This window comes from Rutilus rutilus, assembly GCF_951802725.1.
Source record: "Rutilus rutilus genome assembly, chromosome: 11".
Classification (NCBI taxonomy): domain Eukaryota; kingdom Metazoa; phylum Chordata; class Actinopteri; order Cypriniformes; family Leuciscidae; genus Rutilus; species Rutilus rutilus.
Genome location: NC_140216.1, coordinates 36312191 through 36335367, shown reverse-complemented (window position 1 = coordinate 36335367; position 23177 = coordinate 36312191). Strand labels below are relative to the sequence as shown.

The following is a 23177-nucleotide window of genomic DNA, read 5'->3' as shown; positions in this document are numbered from 1 at the left end:
ATCAACAATTCATTTCAAATGCTTAAGTCTTTACAGAAAGTAACATGTTTTGTCCCACCTTTTTTCTCTTGCTTGGCTTCTTACTTTTGTTCCTCTTCTTTTTCTTTCTTTCCACTAATGAAGAAATCATGTCTCTTGCTATTTTGTATTCTGTATTAAAAGAAAATGCAGTACACCCAGAAATACGTCCTCACCATTTACTCATCTTTTACCCTCCAAGATGTCTACAACTTTCCTTCTTCAGATTAACACAAATGAAGGTTTTTAGAAAAATAAAAAAAATATATATCTCTGGGAATACATATAACGCAAGCTCATCTGTTCCTAAAAGTTGGAGCATCAAACAGCACATACTGCAATAACTGTAGTAATCCATACGACCCCAATGGATGGATCAGTGTCTTCTGAAGTGAAATGACAGGTGTTTGTAAGAAAAATTACAATATTTTAAACTTTTTAAACTGTAGACTATCACTTCAGACCAACTGTAATAAGTTGTTTTTAAATAAAGGTTTCCGAGTCAGTGATATTAGATTGTGTATGTATTTTATTGTACTTACCCTGTAACTACATGGAACAAGAGTATATTCCCCAGTATTTAAAAAACAAAGTTTTAGCTTTACTTGCCTTGAAACATGTAAGCCCAAACTTAAACATCTGCACTTTTGCTATCAAAAAACAAAACAAAAAACAAAACACTATAAATACAAAGATATAATTTTTAAAAAGCCTATATAGTTTGTATTGATGCACAATTTTACAAAAAGGTACACAGTGTGCTCTTGCTAAATTTCTCCCAAATGTAAGGACCCCTTAGTTCTATAATACTTACAATATAAATATTTTTTAATTCTCCTGGTTGTTACCCCTTTATTCCCCAAACTTTGCATATTGTTCCTTTATACTTACATGCAAGTACTTCATGGGTACACTATAATTACCGAAAGTTGGTAATTATGCTGTAAATTTGTCTTAATTACGCAGTACTTCCCCTGTAATCTAAAGCATTACCAAAAGGTGTTTGTCTAAAATGTGACAGAAATCATATGCTTCGCTCCTGCTCTTACAAGCATAATAATGACTACAAGATGGGATATAAGTGCACTCAATATAAAAAGCTGCTTGTGCATTTACATTTATGCATTTGGCAAACACTTTTATCCAAAGCAACATACATTGCATTCAACGTAATACATTTTATCAGTTCATGCATTTGCTAGGAATCAAACCCATAACCTTTGTGTTGCTAGTGCCATGCTTTACTGTTTGAGCTGCAGAAATGCAGTTTTCTTGACAGTTTAGAGCTTCTAGATTTTAAAAATCCAAAAAAAAAAAAAAAAAGAAGTATACATTTTACAGCCTTTTAACTGAATAAGTAAGAAAATCCAAAAGAATACATGATGTTTTTATTTTCTCTAAAATAGACCCCTTTCATTACATATCACTGAAGGAGGTAAATTAAAAATTCTTTTCACAGATAAACTTATACAGATAATTACAAGAAACATCAAACCAATTGTTGAAATAGTTGGATGAATTTTTCACAACAGCACAGTTCTCTCCATTGGGATCGTCTACTCTCCAGTTATCAGGTTCACTTTTCTCTGAGACCCTCTGGTGCCAAAACCTTCAATAGCAGAAACAGGTGGTCAGTGTTAAAACCATATTCTTCCTTTCGAGAATATATATATATATAAATTAGTTCATGTAAAACAGGGGTTTTCAAATTTGTTGGGGCCTTTATAGGGTAGAACATGTTCCAAGGATCCCCTCAGTTAATGTGGGTGGGAGTAGTGTTGGGTAAGTTATTCTAAAAAAGTAATTACTAGTTACTTATTACATCTTCAACAGTGTAATTAGATTACTGTACTAATTACTCTCTCTAAAATGTATTGAATTACTTATTACTAATTACTTTCTAAATCCCATATCAACCTCGACCAGTTGAACAATGCAAGGATAGACACAAAACTGCTCTTTTAATTCTTCAAAATAAATACTATAAATTTGCATGAATTACGCTTAAATTGACAAAACAATTTAAAGGGAGAAGGTTACTGTCACAATGTCAGTTTGTTCTGATTTCTGTTGGTCTGTGTTTAGTTTATCTGTTAATTAGTTCAGTTCTGTCTTCCTCAGCCCCTGCCTGTTTGATTGATCATTAGTTTAGTTCAGGTGTGTCTTGTTAATTTACTAATCAGTTCTATTTAAACCCTGTGTTCTGTCTTGTTCTTTGTCAGTTCTTATTGTTGCTTTAGGTTGGTTGTTTGGTCCTTGTTTCTGTTTTTGAGTTTTTTGTATGATTTCGCTTAATAAAAAAACTGCTGCACTTAGATCCTGCTTCCTCCGTTGCTGCAACCAATCGTAACAGTTACATAAAAAACATACTTTTTTAACATCAGACAATGCATTTTGATGTTAATCCCACTATTGTTTTATACAGAACTGTTCTAGTTTATACTAGTGGTTCTCAACTCCAGTCCTCGGTCTTTCATTGCTCTGCACATTTTGTATGTGTCTCCCTTATTTAACACACCTGAATCAGATCATCAGCTAGTTAGAACAGACTCCATGAGTGTGTCTGACAACTGAGTGTGTCAGATTAGAGAGACGTACAAAATGCGCAGAGCAGTAGGTCCCGAGGAGTGGAGTTGAGAACCACTGGTTTATACCAATCCGATCTCGTGGCATTTCATACGTATTTTACAAGGTGGCTAATACGTATGAATTTGTACGAGTGAGGTTGTACGATTTAGCCACCTCATAAAATGCATACAAATTGCTGTGAGATCGGATTGGTCTATACACAGTATTTGGCTTAATTACATCACACTGAGGCAAAGCCTACATATTGTACAACAAACTATTTAAATTGAGCCAAATAAGTTTTTTTGTTTGGATGACCTCATTTTAGTTTGAGGATGGATGAATGGCCTGTGATATACAGCTAGAAATGCTAGAACTGATATGTTGTTTGTGTGAGGTGCTGGCGTGATCATTCGTATTGGTAACACTTTATAATAACCGCACGCTATTAATCATTAGTTAAGCATTAGTAAACAATTAATTCATCATTTATAAAGCATTAATAGACATTAATAAGCAGTTTATAAATACGGCTATAAATGCTTTATTCTTGATTTATAAGCATATCTATAATGTGTTTAATAATTGTATTTTCATAGTGTATTAATGACCAAATTATCATTTTTAAATGAAATATTGCATTATTTACAAACCAGTTTTTTAGGTGTTGTCATTGTAAATTAAATAAAGTAAATTCAGGTAGTTATAAAGCATTTAGTAGTGGTCAGTTAATTATTTTTGTGAGCTCATCTAAAGTGAGGATAATGTATGCCTTGTAAAGCATTTATAAAGGAGATTTAAAGACTCAGTTATCTTCTAAACAGAAAAAGGAAACAAACACAACACAGTGATAAAGAATATAAAAATATTTAACAGCCTTTAAATCTCCTTTGTAAAGGCTTTACAAGGCATAACTAGTCCTCACTTTAGATGAGCTCACAAAATAGTTAACTGACCACTACTAAATGCTTTATAACTCCTGAATTAACCCTGAATTACAGTAGAAATACATGTTAATAAAGCATTTATTAACACACTAAGTAACAATTACTATATGTCTGAATAATACTATGTATTTAAACAGTTTATTTATCATTTACTTACACTTTCTAAGTGAACCACTGACAACTCCTAAACAACTGCTTTGTAAATAATGCTATACTTCATTTAGAAATTATAAATTGATCATTAATAAAGTATGAAAATACAATTATTAAACACATTATCGATACGTTTATAAATCAAGAATAAAGCATTTATAGCCGTATTTATAAACTGCTTATTAATGTCTTTTAATGCTTTATAAATGACGAATTAACTGTTTACTAATGCTTAACTAATGATTAATAGCGTGCAGTTATTATAAAGTGTTACCATATGTTTTGTAAATTTCATTACAAGTCATTTACAAGTGATTAGTAAATGATTAACTAATAATTTATGAAACATGACTATGCGTTCATAAATGATTAATAAGTGATATGTTAATTATTTTATGTATGTTTTGTAGATTCAGTTATAAGTCATTTACAATTGATTAGTTAATGATTAACTAATCATTTACAAAACAAGACTATGCGTTTCATAAATGTTTAATAAATTGTTACTTTTTTTGTTTTGCTCACATCAGGTGCACAGTGGTTAAAGACTCCATGTGTTTCAGAGAAGACAGCTGTCTATACCCTCACCAGTCAGCACTTACACTGCAGTACACACTACACTACACACTACACACTACAGAAGACAGCTGTCTACACCCTCACCAGTCAGCACTTACACTGCAGTACACACTACAGTGTTCAACACCTGTTATAGATGTGTAAATGCATGAATAAATCATTTACAACACTTTCTGCATCCCCTAATCTAAAGTGTAAACTATTCATCACTTGTAAATGTGTTACATATACATTCGTAGTTAACATTCGTAGATATTATGCCTTTTTGATTCTTGAAGTGGTAATCTACGAATGAAGTGTAACACATTTACAAGTGATGAATAGTTTACACTTTAGATTAGGGGATGCAGAAAGTGTTGTAAATGATTTATAACACTTTCTGCATCCCCTAATCTAAAGTGTAATCTATTCATCACTTGTAAATGTGTTACACTTAGCTGTTAAAAATGATCTGTATGTGTATTCAAGGCATTTACAACACATTCTGCACCCTCTAATTGCTACATACATACAAAAAAATAACATTATTTATTAAACATTTATGCAATGCATATTCATGTTTTGTAAATGATTAGTTAATCATTTACGAATCACTTGTAAATGACTTATAACAGAATGTACAAAACATAAATAAAATGTTAGTATATCACTTGCTAATCATTTATTAATGTTCTGTAAATTATTAGTTCATCATTAACTAACCACTTATTAATGATTTACAACTGAACGTTATTATAAAGTGTTACCGATTAACAAACAATTGCAGACAGAGTTCTTACTGTACTCCAGTTTCATTGAGAGTTTGGTTGTTCACCCAAACCCAGCGTCCTTCAGTGTCCAGATCATTGAGACCAATCCAGTAATGGTCTTTAATTTCAGAGTACAGAAACATCTAATAGAGAAAAGGCACATAATTCACAATTATTTAAAACTAAAAATTCAGTGGTGAGATGTGATTTTGTAATACAACATTTTTGTATTTTGTACCTGTTTATTTGGTGCAAAATTGTGCATTATAATCGTCTTACCTGTTCTGATTGGCTGGTTATGGTCACCAGATCAGTTCCTTTTGAAACACAGAAAGCACGACTGCTTGACCAGGTGAGTTTTTCAGAGCTGAAGAAATACAACTTTCCACCCCAATCTCTCAACTTCATGTCACTGTTCAAAGACTGAGCTGTGAATGCTGAAATAATAATAAAAACAAAAACATATGAAAATTATACATTCTTCAGATCATAAAAATGTTGAATTTAATTAAAGTTTGGTTTAATGTGCAGAAATATTCCAACACTTTGTCAAAGACTGTGTCATGTGTCTAGAAGAGAAATAGCTCACCTTTGTAAAAGAACAGTTGCTCTCTAACTCTGGTGTAGTTGTCTGTGAGCTCTCTCACCATGACTGATACAGAAAATTATGAATAACATAAAAAAAGAGAGACAAAATCATGTAATTTTTCTTTACAAACGGTTAATGAAATGTTGTAGGCTTATTGGCTGCATTAAATATATTTTACTCACTTGTGCTGTTGGTCTCCTGGGCAGACAGTTGCATTAAAACATTGACATCTGATTAGAGAAAAACAATTGCAGATGTATTTAGAATTCAGAAACCCCTGTTTTTAGCAAAACTGTAGGCTGTTAAGTGAACTGCAGCCAGCAACTGCACAATTTCCTCTCAATAATCAGTGGTGAGAAGCAGCAGTTAAGAAAGCATTGTAGATATGATTATAGCAATGTGGATATGTTTGCAATAAAAAAAAAGGGTATCGCTTTAGATTACAGCCCGGAAACTGCGTATAATTAAAGCGATTTTACAGTGTTACTTTCGGTAATTATAGTGTATAAAGTATACTTGCATGTAAGTATAAGGGAACAATATGTAAAGTTTGGGGAATAAAGGGGTAACAACCAGGAGAATAAAACAACTATTTATACTGTAAGTATTATAGAACTAAGGTACATATTCTACTACTATGATACAACAATCTTACATTTGGGAGCAATTTAGCAAGAACATACACAGCATACCTTTTTGTAATAATTGTGTGCCAATACATACTGTATAGGCTTTTTAAAAATGACAGTGTACATACTGTATCTATGCATTTATACAGTTATACAGTTTATACAGCATTTTTTTTTTAAATACTATTGGTCAAAAAACATTTTCGTAAACTGAAATAAAATAGAAATTTCAACATTAATGAAAAACTAAAACTAAACGAAACTAACAACAGTTACTGAAAAACTAACTGAAACAAAATAATAATTAGCAGAAATATATAATCGTTTTCGTAATTACAGTTTTTTACGATTGCTATGACAAATTTTTCAATACTTTTAACAATTTTCCAAAACTCTTAACACAGTTAGCACTACATCCGTCTGTGTAAGCTATACTATTAGTATTAACACATTTCTTGTTGCTTTAACACAAAATGCATACAATTAACACAAATTTAAAATGCTTGAACTTCTTTTACACACAAGCTCAAACAAGACCAAAACAATGGATTTTTACTGCCAAATTTACCAATGCTTTAACACTGTATGTCAGAACAGATAACACCATGTTCTAAACCTAACCTTACAGGCTAAAGTCAAGGTAAACAGCTGTTTATATTGTGAATTGAATCACAAATATATCCCCTGTATTTTATTCTATTCTTATTGAGAAACAGCTGATTGAATTATGCAAATAATTAGAAAATGACTCTTTTTTTTATTTATTTATTTTCTTCTGGTGCTTTTTCTGTTTGTATATTTTCACATTATTCCATTGCTAGTGAGAAACAGCTGATTGAAGTTATGCAAATATGGGACAATGTGGCATTCCACCATTCCCGTCTATAGTCACAGCCTGGTTTGACGCCCATCAGAGGATGATGTCCATTTTCCTTGCCCCTTACTTCCCTTTCCTCAACCCCATTGAGGAGTTTCCTCAGCCTGGAGATGAAAGGTTTTTGACCATAGTCCACAGGACCAAATGTCCCTCCTGTATGCAAAAGATGCTGCATACCAAGACATCACAGCTGAACACACACGGAGGATATCAGGTGTGATGTGGATGAGAACATGTGGACAAATGCAGAAGACCGGGCAGATTAGAAGATGGCTTTTTCTGTTCGTATATTTTGTATTTTCACATACAGTAATAGGCTACTGTAAATGGCAGCTATATTGCATATTTTTGTTATATTGCAGAAATGTCCTGTTGCAAATAAAGCCGTTACTGCAGCAATTCTGTCTCTGTCTTCTTTTTTCATAAACCATACATTCTATAAAGCTACTCTAAGAAGGGTCATTTATTTTGTTGTATTGAATTTCTGCTGCAAAAAAACAACAACAAAATGCATGCATTTACATTACAAACAAAACCAAAATGTAGAGACTTAAAAAAAAAAAAAAAAAAACGCAGTGCAAAACACAATCTATGATCAATACAATATACTGTCTATTGTATAAGGGCATACTTGACACATATAAAATAATGCAGTTTCTGTAATTTCAGCTGATGATAGTGTTTTTTTTTTTGTCATTGTGTTATGATTGACTAAATGTTCCTGTTGGAAGAGAACATGTGTTAGTGTTTTGAATAATTATTTGATTTTGAAACATGCTTGCAGTGTTTTGGTAGACATAGTTTATTGAGTTAGTGCATTATTGTATTTTGAAAATTAGTTTTGGAGTTTAGTTTACAATGTGTGATTTTGAGCATGAAATTAACCGTTTTGCCAATTGTGTGTTTTACGTGTGTTGGTGCGTTAAGAGTTTAGGAAACTTGTTAAATGTATTGAAAAAAACTGTCATAGCGATTGTAAAAAACTGTAATAAGCTCTCCTAAATAAGCCTACCGGAAAATCACTTTTTTCCATTCCACTGCGCTACTTTATTTTTCAGTGTATGACCGTTGCGCTCGAGTCTCGCGTCTTCTGCAGCATCACGTTCATGACACGACGCTCTAAAAACGCAGCACTCAAGTTAAAATAAGTTCAACTTTTAAAAGACGCATATCGAGACTATTAGAATTATTAGAACAGAACTCCCCTCCATGGACACAATCTACACACAGCGCTGTCAGAAAAGAGCAGAGAGAATTATCAGAGACACACTACATCCAGCTCATTCCCTGCTCACACACAAAAACTGTACATACTGTACAATCTCAGGTACAGATGAGCGGACAGCATTATCACAAATAGAACACGCTTTTATAAGAGCTTTTTCCCAGCCACAGTGAGACTCTTGGCCAAAACAAAATGAACTACTGTCTCCAGGGCCTGTGCAATATACCTGTGCATTTTATTTATTTATTTATTTATTTATAACGCAACTTTGCACTATAATATATCATATTATATCATGTTGTCTCTGGGGCCTGTGCAATATTCAACATACTTGTGCAATTCATAATGCAAATTTACACTTTTAACGGGTTTTGTGCAATTTACAATGTATATGTTTTATAGATAGATTTATGTCTTCCTTGTGTGTCTTTTTAAACTTGACTTGACTCTCTGAGCAACAACCGCACAAGAGTTCATATGTGTGCAAGCACAAATGGCAAATAAAGTTCTTGAATCTTGAATCTTGAGACCTTGCGCTTTTTCCCCACTGTGCCCACGTCTTTTTTCCGTTTTTCACAGCAAAACCGCTTTCTGTGTGAACCAGCCCTCCTAAGAAGCAGAAATGCCCAAATAAGTATTTCCTCCTCATGCAAATACAGCTGTATACTTAATTCCAGGGAAGATAACCATCTCATGTGAAACTAGCCTAAACAAGATAGGCCTATACTACACATATTAGACAAGATACCACACTGAGCAGAAAGCGGAAAAAACATATAGCATGTCTATAGCCCAGAAATAGACGTATATTTGTCAGAGTAGAAGTATAATGTCTGGTCTGAAGAGAACATTTGAATATGTGTATAACTATGAGTATATGATTTTAAACAAAGCATAAATGGATCATATACAAGAATAATGTTTGAAAGGATTAATCATAGAAATAAACTTAAAGAATAATCATAATAATCATACGCATATCTTTTGCTTTTTCTTATACACCACGTTTAACAAGATTTCATTTTTTAATATTATTATATAATTTTTACAAATTATATTGTTTGTTGTTGCATTTGTTTGGTTCTTTGTTCATCCTCAAACAATTATTTTATTTGTATTATGAAGAGGTTTTCACAAGAGTTAAATGTAAACTGCAAACATTAAACTGCTGAAATGAAATGTCTTTAACTGGAAGTGTTCTGTTAACTCTGCTAAACTATAATTACTAAAACTAAAACTGAAACGAAATATATAAAAACTAAATAGAAATGTGTTCACAAAATAAAAACTAAACTAAAACTAACAAAACCATTAATGAAACTAACTAAAACTAAACTGAAATGTATAGGAAATTTGAAAATGATATTAAAATAAAAACTAATATAAAAATGCAAAGGTACTAGTACCTAAAGGATAAGCACTAGTATCTAAAGAATAGGCACTAGTACCTAAAGAATAAGTAGTAGCTAATGAATAAGTACTAGTACTTAATGGAATAGATACTAGTATCTAAAAAATAAGTACTAGTAGCAAGAAAATAGTGACTAGTCGGTTTAAATGATTAAATGTTAAAACGGCTTGCCATAGAAACAGCTTGAAAGTAGGTTAACCCACTCACCAGTGCAAGAAGAGAGGCAGTTTTTAACTTTCTGGTACTTGTCTAAGAGCTCTCTCTCAGAGTTTGATGCAGAACACACTGGTGCCTTTTTAGCAGCTTTATATCTGTCAAGTGTTAACAATTGCAACCCACAGGAAATCAATGTACCATAACTCTTGTATAAGTGTATAACTGCCTTAAATGTGGCTGTTTTCATCAGAGCAAAGCTCAAATAGAGCAAGAATTATACTCACACATGAACCCCAGAACACTCAGACCTCCAAGAGCCAAAACGAGAGAGACACCGAGAACGATCAGAAGAACTTTAGTCCGCTTTGAGGAAGTAACTTGATTCCCTGTGATTAGAAATCAAATGTGATGACTGAATTCCAGTGTGATTCAATTGTACAACGTTGATTATTGTATTTAATTGGCAGAATAGTTTGGCTTGAAAACATTCAGAGATCCTTTTAACATATACAGTTTTTTTTTTTTTTTTTTAAATTGCTGAGACACTAAAAGTGGAACTTGAGGCTCAGTGAAACCATTCACTCGTGTACTGAATCTTCAGTCCAAGTCTTCAAAACTACAAGCACATTATACGCTTTAAACTCAGTTTGCAATTGATTTGATTGAATCCATGATGCCATGTGTCTGAACAAGATAGAAAATGAGGCCCACAGCATTAAAAATACAGCAGAGTATTTCATTTTACATTTGGGCACTTTTTTATCCCTATATGAATCAAACCCATCTTAAGTGTTTGCTGCCAAAAAGCTCTTTTTTGTTTTGTTTTGTTTCATCTGACCATAGAACGTCTGAAAAGTAACTGACACTGCTGGAACTTCAAACGGTACGGGGTGTGAGTGAATCAGATGGGAATCTATGGTCAGATGGGAATCTGCAGGATCTGGAGAGATTCTGTATGGAGGAATGGTCTCTGATCTCTTGTCAGATGTTCTCCAAACTCATCAGGCATTATAGGAGAAGACTCAGAGCTGTTATCTTGGAAAAAAGAGGTTGCAAAAAGTTTTTAATAAAAGGGGGCAAGTAATTGTTCCCAACGTGTTTTGGAGAAAAACATCTATTTCATAATGGGATTTCACAGGTGTTTTATACTGAGAATGAGAAAGCAGTGTGTGATAGGAACCAAACACAAATAGAAATTTGCAGGAAGTTATAAAAACCTCAGACTCAGTGATCTCAATCACAGTTTTTTCCCCAAATTGCTAAGACAGTTAAAGTGAAACTTGAGGTTCACTCAGTGAAAACATTCACTCATGTACTGAATCTTCAGTCCAAGTCTGCAAAACTACAAGTACATTATACGCTTTAAACACAGTTTGCAATTGAAAAACAAACTTTTTGCAAAACTTTAAACACAGTCTACTACTACACAAACTACATTACACACATCATTCAAAACTAACAGCTCTTTTGTTTCATTTGGGAAACTTAGAAATCAAACCTTAGTGTTTTGAGAAAAAAAGATATATTGCTTCACAGCAGCTTCACAATAGTAACACATTCATACAAATTCTGCTGTAAAGCAGTTTTGTGTGTAGAGTTTCAAGAAATGGAGCCATAGTTTCAGAAATTGTGTGCAAGCAATAAAAAAAAAAAAAAAAAAAAAAAACTGCAATGCCTTTTGAATGTTCAACTTGCTGGGGACACTTCTTAACATCTATATTTAGTTATGTTAAATCAAAATACATTATTTTACAATGTGGCATCCGTTGAACAACCCTGTACTCAGGAACTATATCACTGTAATTATAAATTATTTAAAAGTGAACTGAATGAAAACAACAGCTGTTGATTATACAAAATTATACATGCAAACGTTTAGAAAAAGACACCCATCTCATGTCTGTTCTCAGCATTACATGCTTCTCTCTTTTGATATATCATAGTGGAGAAAGAACACAGAACTTTAAAATTGATACACGTCAGCAAATATATATATATATATATATATATATATATATCAAATATTTTATTTAATGTTTTTTACATTAATTACAATATTTGTGGCATCGATTTAACAGGCCTGAAGGAATCATATTATTCGAATTATTCACCAGTTAGGAACGAACAGAATGAAAACAATAGCTGATGCTCAGAAAAATCATAAATGCATTCTTACCCATGTAACGAGAACTTCTGTTGTTTGCAGAATTTACATCATCATAAATCATTTCCATTTTACTAACCCAACACGACAGCAAACTCTGAGCCCTGTGTGTTATTTTCAGGAAGGAAGAACCAACAGGAAGTAATGACTGTAAAAAGTTATTAATCTAAATATGGCATTGCAAAAGGCTAATTGTGTTGTTTGATATGAATTACTTCGACATGAATCATGCAAATACATGGTGTTTCTGATGTGGCTTAAAACCTTATTCCAAAGTGGATTAAATTCATTATTTTCCTCAGAATTCTACAAACAATACCCCATAATGACAACGTGAAAGAAGTTTGTTTGAAATCTCTGCAAATTTATAAAAAAATAAAAAAAACGGGGGAAAAGAATCACATGTACATAAGTATTCACAGCCTTTGCCATGACACTCAAAATTGAGCTCAGGTGCCTCCTGTTTCCACTGATCATCCTTGAGATGTTTCTACAACTTGATTGGAGTCCACCTGTGGTAAATTCAGTTGATTGGACATGATTTGGAAAGCCACACACTTGTATATATAAGGTCCCACAGTTAATGTGGGCCTTAGTCAGGGAGGAGACTAAGGGCGTTTTTCCACTGGGTTCGTTTGCTGCGGTCCGAACCCGAGTGCGCTAGTTCCCGGCGCCCCCCGCAGCGTTGGTCTGGTTTCACACTCAATTAGTTGTATCAAACCCAGGTGCGTTTGCAGTGATCTTACGTCATCGCAAACGCAATCAAACAATGATATCGACAGTGATACGCATGCGCGGGATACTATACTTCCTGAACAAGCGCGCACCCGAGTCCGTGTTGCTTGCACATTAACGCGAACCGCGCCACGGTTCAGGAGCAACCGAGCTCAGACCACCTCCTCCAGGTAGTCTCGGGTTCGGTACTCTAGTGCGCAGCCGGGTCCGATGACAGCGTTCACATTAGCGATTTTTCATGCGAACCGTGCCCCGGTCCGCACTAAACTGCCAGTGTGAAAGCGCCCTAAGAACCCAATGATCACTCTGACAGAGCTCCAGTGTGTCTCTGTGGAGAGAGGAGAACCTTCCCGAAGAACAACCATCTCTGCAGCACTCCACCAATCAGGCCTGTGTGGTAGAGTGGCCAGACGGAAGCCACTCCTCAGTAAAAGGCACATGACAGCCCATCTGGAGTTTGCCAAAAGGCACCTGAAGGACTCTCAGTCCATGAGTAACACAATTCTCTGGACTGATGAAACAAAGATTGAACTCTTTGGCCTGAATTTGCCATTCATCATGCATCATGTCTGGAGGAAACAAGGCACCGCTCACCACCTGGCCAATACCATCCCTACAGTGAAGCATGGTGGTGGCAGGATCATGCTGTGGGGATGTTTTTCAGCGGATGGAACTGGCAGACTAGTCAGGATCAAGGGACAGATGAATGCAGCATTGAGTGAACCAGCCAGAGCCCAGACTTGAACCCGATTGTGCATCTCTGGAGAGATCTGAAAATGACTTTGCACCGATGCTCCCTATCCAACCTGATGGAGCTTGAGAGGTTCTGCAAAGAAGAATGGGAGAAACTGCCCAAAAATAGGTCTGCCAAGCTTGTAGCATCATACTCAAAAGGAATTAGGCTGTAACTGGTGCCAAAGGTGCTTCAACAAAGCATTGAGCAAAGGCTGTGAATACTCATGTGCATGTGATTTATTTTTATTTATTTTTTTGTTTTTATAAATTTGCAAAGATTTTAAACAAACTCCTTTCACGTTGTCATTATGGGGTATGGTTTGTAGAATTTTAAGGAAAATAATGAATTTAATCAATTTTTGTATAAGGCTGTAACATAACAAAATTGGAAAAAGTGAAGCACTGTGAATACTTTCCGGATGCACTAAGACCATGTTTATTTTATTATTATTTTGTCATATCGCCATTGTAAAACAACAGGGGCATTCATAAAATCTAGGTCATTAAAACTGAATAAACGCAAGTATGGATGTGCAAAACACAGTTTTATTAAAACAGTTGAAAGTGAAGTGAAGAAAACGTATAGAAAGAGACACCTGTCTAGTGCCTCTGAATGTGCTCAGCATTAGAGCTCTCTTTCAGTGCATTCCAATGGAGAAGCACTACATTTTAAACTTGATGCATGCAAATTAAAAATGAAAGGGTTTCTTTTAAAAGGCTGATTTTCACGCTTCGGGGCAGTGACATGTACATATGTCGTCCAAAGGTTGTCAGACACACTAAGCACAAACTTAGAATGAAATGACTCGAAAAAAGATTTGTTCATTTTGATGAACGAGATCGAACAAGATCCGAACTTCCCATGACTAGATGTTATCCAATGTTCACAGGAATCAGCTGCAGGTTTCAGGTTTAAGTTTTCCCTGGTGTCTGCGCGTGCAATATGCTATATGTTTCGTCTTGAAGTCACAACAAAACGGCTTATGACTCGTTTGAAAAACAATTAATTTCATTGACTCAGAGTCGACTCCTACATTTGAAAGACAATAACTTTATATACGATGCACTTAGATATAAACATACCGTGTGTATGAATGGCCCATAATGTTCATGGCTGTAAGCTACATGACTTTACAAACATTTGACATATTAAATAAATATAATTGAATGTCTATTTCAATGTGCAGCAGCTTTTTCCACATAGTCAAATGATCTTTTCACATAATTAAATGTTATCTAATGCAACCGGTTACATTTCTTGATTAGGGTAATGAAATCAACATTTGACTTCTCAGCCAACAGCAAGAAGGCAGAGGCTCGCAAAATGGGGGGATGGAGAAGAGGTCTCCACAATATCAAGTATTGGAAGAATATTAAAATCTAACAGGAAAAATATTAACTGTTTGTTTTGTATCTGTAGGAAATAAAGAAGACCAAATAAATTGTGAATAATTTGTGTTTATTTGACAGCTGTGGTGGTGGTTACGGCATAGGCTTTATCTCTACCCTTCCATCTGATGGCATCCTTCCATTCCATACAGTAATCTGTTTCATTTTCAGCAGTTAATTGTGATGATGGGAATGTGCATGTCATCAATGCATCCACCAAATTGGAAATTCTAAATATTAGGTTACTTTCAGTGGTCACAGCAAGATGTTATTAACCTTATCAGATTAGCTTCATTTTAACTTATTTCTAACCACTGATCTGCAATCGTGTGAAAACCCCTCTTTGATGACTGTCACGGTTTGTACCCAGGAAACAACACAAAACTTCTCAGAAAGAGCGAGAGAGCGAGGCACACTTTACTTGCCTCTCTGCATACAGCGGCCTTACTAATGTGCTCTGCATCCCTGATGTTATATAGAAAACTACCATTTAAAAATGGTACAGCTCAAATAAATATGCATGTGGATATGGCAACAAACAACAACAAAAAAAAACCTCTCCTGACGTAAATGTAACTCCCTAAGAATGAAAGCAGCTTCCTCATCTACAGTATCCTGTACTGTATAAAAGGACATGCCATTTTGTCACTTTGACGGTGTCTGCATGATGAAAATAGGCTATGCACAATGAATGAATGAACCTGCACTGCAAAAAATGCTTTGCTTACTTAGCATTTTTGTCTTCTTGTTTCCAGTCAAATTATCTACATAAGAATAATGACATAAGGTTATTTAGTCTTGTTCCCTGGGTTAACACACGAGAATGAACCTCATTGGCTCTTGCTGAAGCTCAAACGTGCTGCAAATGAACAATTCACTGCAAGTGAACTTCACCAAATGTTTTTGTTCTTTTTTTATTTTATTTTATACATACACAAGAGATCTTGTCCATATCTACTCTTATTTGTAGGCTATTTACAGATAGCACTTGGTTATTCCAAGAAAAAATTTCAGAACTGCAAGGCTTCCACCTGCCGACCGCAGCAGTTTCATGAACAATATTTTTGGACAAAATCACACTGAAATGTCTAAATTTGCTGACACTAATTTTTTTCTGTGAATATACATGATAGACCTATTTAATAACATCCAGTACCACTGATGGAGGTAAATTAATATTCCTTTTCACGGATAAACAATTTCTGTGTTTTACAAGAAGCATCGAACCAAGAGTCTAAGTTGCCTTTCACATTTCCCAGAGCAGCGCAATTCTCTCCAGATGGATCATGTTGTCTCCGGTTATTAGGTTGTTTTGGATTCCCGCTGAACCAGAACCTTTAAGAGACAAACAAGCAATAATGCACTTGCAATAATATTTTTAGAAAACAGCTGTATATTGGTACATTGATTAACATTCCTAGACATGATTACACAAGCAGATTTCTTACTGTACTCTGGTGTCATTGAGAGTTTGGTTGTTCACCCAAACCCAGTGTCCTTCAGTGTCCAGATCATTGAGACCAATCCAGTGTGACATAGGCCTATACATTTTAGAGATCAGAAAGTCCTATGAAAAACATTTCATATACTGTCATAAGTTGTAAAACAGATGTCTTAAAGGACAGGTTAAAAAATTCAATTGAAAAATACATTCATGGTTGAAAATGATAGTTACTGGTTGTTGTTTTTTTAACCTAAAAAGTCTTGCATCTTTAAGATTGTTTAAATTAATATTTCTTTATGTTAAAATCATTTATAAAAAAAAAAAAACTATTGTTTTCAGAATCACCTGTTCTTCTTTATTGTTTATTATGACCAGATGAGCTCCTGATGCTACACATGAATCGCGACTCTCAAACCATGTCTTACTTGTAGAAGACAAGAAGTAACACTTTCCTTTATATGCCATCCAGTCATCCTCACAGGGTTTATGAGACAGAGATGTATTTTCTGAAGCAAAACGTTTAGAAATGAATTCCAGTACAGGAAGTGCTATCCGAACATAACAAGGACAACAGAGATCTCAAGTTGCCAACTGTAAGTGTCAGGGAATACAGTACAATACTAACCAAGACAAGAGGAGAGTTGTTCTTGAAGTCTGTGACTGTCTGTATGCATAGAGAGAAAAGAGTTTGATTTTATTAAGGAAACTCTTATCCCTTGAATTTAATCAATTTTGTTCTGCTCTGGATCCGACTATAGTTTGAAACATTGTGTTGGTCAGTCAGTCAATTCAACGTGTGTCACACTAATTCAAATTTCCACGTATTTGTTATTTTAAACCCCCTGCAGGTCGGGTTAGGTGTAATTGATCTGAACATGAATCATAATCACAATTCACCCTCAGAACACACAGCCCTCCAAGAAAAACACACAATTGGGACCCCGAGAACAAGCAGCAGAAGTGAAGCTCGATTAGAGAGAGTGACTGTCCTCTTTCGCTCAGCACTGACATTACCTGACAATACAGAGACGGTGTGTACACTGAAGGACGGCAGGATAGTGAGCTTTTAACACCATTCATTAGATATTTTATTACGTATTTAACTGGTGATATAAATTCATTTTGAGTTTAAAAAAAAGTCCCATGTCCTCCTTTTAAATTTTTTATTTGAATTATATTCTAATTGTTAACCTTTGAGACATGTTCAAAACATTATTATTTTTTTATATATATATTTAATTTAATTTAAAGTTACATGTAGAAAGTGGAAATATTTTTGATTACACTATTTCGATTGTCCTCTTTAGTGACTATAATTAAGTTACTAATTAACTTTGCAACTGCATGTCAACTAAGTCTAGTAGACCAGTGGTTTTCAACCTCTCCTGCAGGGACCCCCTGACAGGCCATGTTTCTGTTTTAACCCTGAAATGGCACACCTGATTCAGTTAATCAAAGGCTTAATGAGTAGTTGACTAATTGATTAATTGACTAATTCCTACTCTTCCTACTCTAAAAACTACTCATTATTTGAATCAGGTGTGCCATTTCAGGGTTAAAACAGCAACATGGCCTGTCAGGGGGTCCCTGCAGGAGAGGTTGAAAACCACTGTAGTAGACTGTTAGGTTAAGGTTAGGATAATAAGGTGACATGTTTCAAATTCAAGTCAGTAGAATGTCTAAAGTGGACCATGGAATTTTTTTTTTTTTTTTAAACAAATACTCTAATGATATATAGGCTATATGAAATATATATAATGGTTGTAATAAAACCATTTTTGCTTTTGCACTTTTGCACAGTACTATATATATATATATATATATATATATATATATATATATATCCTAATTCAAAGTAAAATGTTATTTCATCAGTCATCTCCATCTCCGACAGCTGTATATGGTTACAGTATTGGCCGGTGTGGTACCCTCAACATAACTCGTGCCCACGAGAGAAATAGATGTCGTTCTCTCAAAGTATCAAGTCGTGGCCACGAGAAAAATATATTGTTACCTCAACAAAATTGGAGTGCAGTGCTGGACCAGTACATGCTTGCCTAGTAGTGGCGTTTTGAAACTCAGCGCAAGATGTACTGCTAACAACTCGAGGCAGTTGATGTGCCAATGCAGTTAAGGCCCTGTCCACAGACCTAAATTTGCCAGCCGGTGGTGGAAGAATCCATGGTGACTACCGTATGCCTGGATACTTGTTCTAGGGGAACACCTGCCCGCAGGTATGAAGGGTCCGACCACAAGCTGAGAGTTTGGCAACAGTGTGGGGTCAGTTGTACCCGGCACTAGCCACTCTGCCACACCCATCTCGGGACTAGATCGTGAGGCGTGCTGTCATGTTGATCGAGTCCAGCTCCATACACCACGCTCGCACATGGGAGCAGTGGCCGCCTCCCCGACTTTCGTGAAGACACGGTGCGACAGGGCCAGCCTGAAGGGTAAGACTTTGTACTGACATGCCTGCCCCTCAATTGCAAATCGAAGAAGAATCGAGGGAGAATCGAGACATGAAAGTACGCGTCCTTCAGGTCGATCGCTGCAAACCAATCTTGGGGACAGATGCACTTGAAAATGCATTTCTGCGTAAGCATCTTGAACGGCAGCCTGTGAAGGGACCGGTTCAGGACACGCAGGTCCAAGATTGGTCGGAACCCACCGCCCCACTTGGGTACAATGAAATACGGGCTGTAGAAACCGGTCTTCATATCGGCTGGAGGGACTGGCTCGATCACGTCCTTCACCAGTAGGAGAGCGATCTCTGCCCTGAGCACAGGAGCATTGTCCGGCAGAACACAGGTGAACTGAACGGGGCCATTAGAGCCTAAATGGCACGGACCACATCAAGTGATGTTGATTACAGCAGCTGCAGTATTGTGTCAGGGAAGGAAAACCTGGACTCATGGGTCACACTGTAAAGTTGTTCCCCCACCTACAGGGATTGGATAGGACACGGACCAGTGAGGAGCCCAGGGAAGAACCGAATGCAACAGGCTTTGGGGGCTAACCCTGCGGTGAAGACTCCCTCATAGGCCTTCCCCATCCACTAGTCCATCCTTACCTCACTGTTCTTTAGGTGTCCCAGGAATTAAGAAATAGGGAAAGAAGGAACAACAATAGCAGACTCAGAAAAGGATACAACCCTAGTGTTTGAACAAATACTGCTCTATCTGTCTTTTGTTTTCTTTCTTATTCTGTGCAGATACCACTTGATGGCTGTCCCGAGACCCATATGCACCGACCTCCTCACCTGCGTATGAAGCCACAACCTCTAGAAAACAACTAGACCCATTGCCGAGCCAACTATCACAAAAAAAAAAACACAAAAAAAACAACGCAGAGTCTCACATACGTTCAGTCATCCATCAGCATGATCAAGATTGCCGTACTAGTAACCATCATGGACATCGCACAAAGTGTAGATTCCAGAAACAACATATATTCTTAGAGCTGATGAATATGTCAAAAAACGCCTTGTTTGCTGGAAAGAACGTTTGCATGCCACACCCGCCTTCAGTAGGAGCAGGAATCCCATGGGTGGCACACCCCATCTACATCTACAAAATAACAAGAAAAGGACAGTTCCAACCAGAAAAGACTATTACCCATAAGAACCTCACTGACCCTAATTGTATGTTTGTTTCTGTGTCAGCATGCAATTACAGAAGATCTGTGCTATGTGCCTGTAACAATCACGGGTTACAAGAATTCACTTTTAAGTGTCTAAATTTGTATTTTGTGACAGTTATTAGAACTCTCAAAGGGGGAATTGTTATATTACAAATTTATAAAATGTTACATCTAGGTTACAACACAATAGTATATAAACTGAGAAAGTTCTGTACTCTGTGTTTTACATTTTGAGGCATAGATGATGAGATTCAAAGTAGATTAAGTCAAGCAACGCAGGTGTCTGACATTAACCTTTTGTCTTTATGCACCTCCTGAACAGTGTCATTGTCCCAAGTTAAGCTATGAAAATGTGAAGGTATGGGTGATACTGTCAGGATGATTGGATTAGCATCTATGCATTTGAATGACACTGTTATGCTGATGAGATCAGGGTTAGGGACATTTCGGTAACGAGCTGACTCATGTACTTAATTTAAACGCTTTGTTCAGAGTGTTTCCACCTCAATGTAAATCCCTCCCCCTTGAAATGTATATAAACTACAATGTCTACTGCCCTAGTTAGACTTGATGACTGCAGCTACCGACAGCTCGTGTTCTCAATAAAGAATCCTGCTGAAGAAAGAACCAAGTCTCCTGGTCTCCGCTTCTGAGTTTCCAACAGGTCTACACTGGAAGTGTTCTGTTTGCTCTGCTAAACTATAATTACTAAAACTAAAACTAAAACTGAAGCTAAATAAATAAAAACTAAATAGAAACTAAATAAAAACTAATCTAAAACTAACAAACATAATGAAACTAACTAAAACTAAACTGAAATTTAAACAAAAATTGAAATTATTAAAATAAAAACTAATTTAAAAATGCAAAACCATAGTAACCTTGGTGTGTATAGATAGATAATGTAGATAATGTAGAAAAAGTCACAAAATCTTGCTGAGATAAAAAAAAAAAAAAAAAAAAAAAAACTTACACTGTAACTGCAGTGCTAAATCTTAGAAATAGAAATTCTAATGCATACTGATGATATCCCCAGCCTTACCTTTGTATTGAGAGCATTTTTCATCTGAAGAAACTGTTGAAAGTTTGAAACCAGTATTTTCATAGACTGAATCCATTTCATGAGCCTGACAGAAGACGTGTCCACTGAGACTTCAGTTCTGCTCGAGTTTGTTCAGAATAAGGAAGTCACATAAAATGTCATTCACATTTATACAGACAGGAAATAATAAAGTAATGAGTCTGAAGAACACATCTAGCAACTAATATTTAGACAGCCAAAACGTTTGTGTTAGTTTTTATCTCCTGCTTTAACTTAATAATACTTACAACTTTTGATTATAGATATATAGGTCTTGGCACCTAATTAGCCGGAAGAGAGAAGTGAGTGCATTGATCTGAATAATTAAAGGATTAAAAGGGATTCAAGAGAATAAAGAAATAAGATTGGTAAAAAGTTCTCGGTCTAATTGTAGTTATGAAGAAGCTTGCATGACCCCTCCCGCTTGTTCAGAGACTCATTATTCTGAAATGAAATATAGAAATTTGATGGGAAAAAAAGCATTTGAAAGTGAGGGGACATTTCTTTTTTTGCTGAGACTATATTATACTAACTTATTCCCAAGGTTGTATTTAAGAAGGTTCCTGGAGTAACATTTAAGGTTTTTATTTTTATCTTTGAAAACTGACTTAATGTGTGAATGTTATTTTAGCCTTCAAAAATAATTTAAAAATACTTTTTAAAAGTAGATTTTAGAATATATTTAATAATACCGAAGTGCACAAATATTACAGCAAATTCTCACTGAAGATAACATAAAAAGTAAACAAATCATATCTTTGATTCAGTGATTCTGAACTGGATATATGAGAATGTGCCAGCTTGCAGTTTAAAACTGTTACAACACAGAAGGGGCAGACACACGGATAAGGTAATGAGAGTTTATTGATAACAACCAGATGCGTGATCGGAGTGCAGATGAAGGTGAGTAGATCTGAATATAGTCCCGATGATGATGACTTGAATGATACAGTATGTCTTTCTTGCAGATGGAGATCGGAGAGGGATTACCGGAACCGGAGGAGACACTGGAGAACACAGGAGATGAAGACCCACGAGGAAGACTGGGAGACTGGGAGAGGAAGCCACGGAACAGGTAAGTGGTATGAGGAGTCCTGGAGGTAAGCATACAGAAAAGCGTCTAGATGCAAACGATACCGGACAATGAGTGAGAGTGAGAGCGGGGTGTAAGAAATTATGTTCTGTTCCCAAAAACTTCCACTCCAATATATATATGTATATCAAAATGTTCCTTCACTTAAAAGAGTTTAATTATCATATAGAGAAAATTACATTCAATCTCAGTAATAAGTAAATAATAGTATCACAGAGGGCAACTGTTTTGGAAAATTCAGCATTTCTTATTATCATTCGTTTCCAAACTGTTTAATCATATGTTTCTGTGAGGTTTTCTAGCAGCTGAGGAGGGACAGGGAAGCGAGAGGCAATTTAGGTCGTAGATGAAGGCCTTTGGGTGTCTCAGGGACAAAGAACAGTGTGACCTGTGCCAGGGGGGGTAGAAACCAGTCCGAACTAGCTGAAGATAGGGGGTATCTTTCTGGAAATTTACAAGAAACCTGGAAGGAGGAGTTCTTTTGCCAAGAAACTGTATAAGATCTGTATGTTTTATTATGTTTATTAGGTATTCTATTTCAAAGCTGGGTGGCTGCGGCTTTTGTGAAAAGAATCCTCATTGAAATAAACCTTTTCTCTTTATTACAGTTTTGTCTCTTGAAAGTTTTCTTACACCTCTGATGCTGTTTGATATTAACTTCTGAAAATTGCCATTACAACTTGGTGTCAGACGTGGGGTCCTGTGCGGATCTTCTTCTCCTGGTCCTGAAGAACGGATTTGGACGGAACTGCAAACCCGGCGGCATCAGGCAGCCGTCTCATACCCCGACTGTTTGAGATAGTGACTCAACAGGTTAAGGGAGAGAGCCAATTCCGGCGTTCAGGACCAGGGGAGGAACTCAGGATCAGAAAGAATCCGCGGCAATTACAGAAAAGAGAAAGCATCTCTGGGTAAGAAACGGCAGAATTGTTTTATTGATGTTAAGTGTGATTTGATAATTGTGTGTGAACGTGAACCATGTTGGCTGAATTTGCT

The 23177-nt window shown here is 35.8% G+C and overlaps 1 protein-coding gene across 2 annotated transcripts; it reads right to left on the bottom strand.

Moving 5' to 3' along the window:
• Positions 1-584: 584 nt before the first annotated feature.
• Positions 585-21310, bottom strand: LOC311299768 (C-type lectin domain family 4 member F-like). Of its 2 annotated transcripts, none has more exons than XM_084423578.1 (7): positions 21050-21310; positions 10186-10287; positions 5786-5833; positions 5604-5666; positions 5294-5451; positions 5045-5157; positions 585-1627 (listed from the first exon to the last, which is right to left on the bottom strand). In XM_084423578.1, exons 1-7 carry the CDS (start codon positions 21123-21125, stop codon positions 1459-1461), a joined length of 729 nt encoding a protein of 242 aa, XP_084279704.1. In that variant the 5' UTR covers positions 21126-21310; the 3' UTR covers positions 585-1458. The 2 variants fall into 2 exon arrangements, with proteins under 2 accessions (XP_084279704.1, XP_084279705.1); XM_084423579.1 differs by lacking the exon at positions 21050-21310 and adding an exon at positions 12078-12145.
• Between the last annotated feature and the right edge of the window lie 1867 nt (positions 21311-23177).

Bases quoted from the DNA above. Each gene is read 5' to 3' on its own strand.
- LOC311299768 (XM_084423578.1), bottom strand. From the start codon at position 21,125: ATGGATTCAGTCTATGAAAATACTGGTTTCAAACTTTCAACAGTTTCT. The intron at 5,158-5,293 runs GTAAGACGATTA...TTTCTCTATTAG, and splicing joins TAACCAGCCAATCAGAACAG to ATGTTTCTGTACTCTGAAAT. The intron at 1,628-5,044 runs GTAAGAACTCTG...CTGCTATTGAAG, and splicing joins CTCAATGAAACTGGAGTACA to GTTTTGGCACCAGAGGGTCT.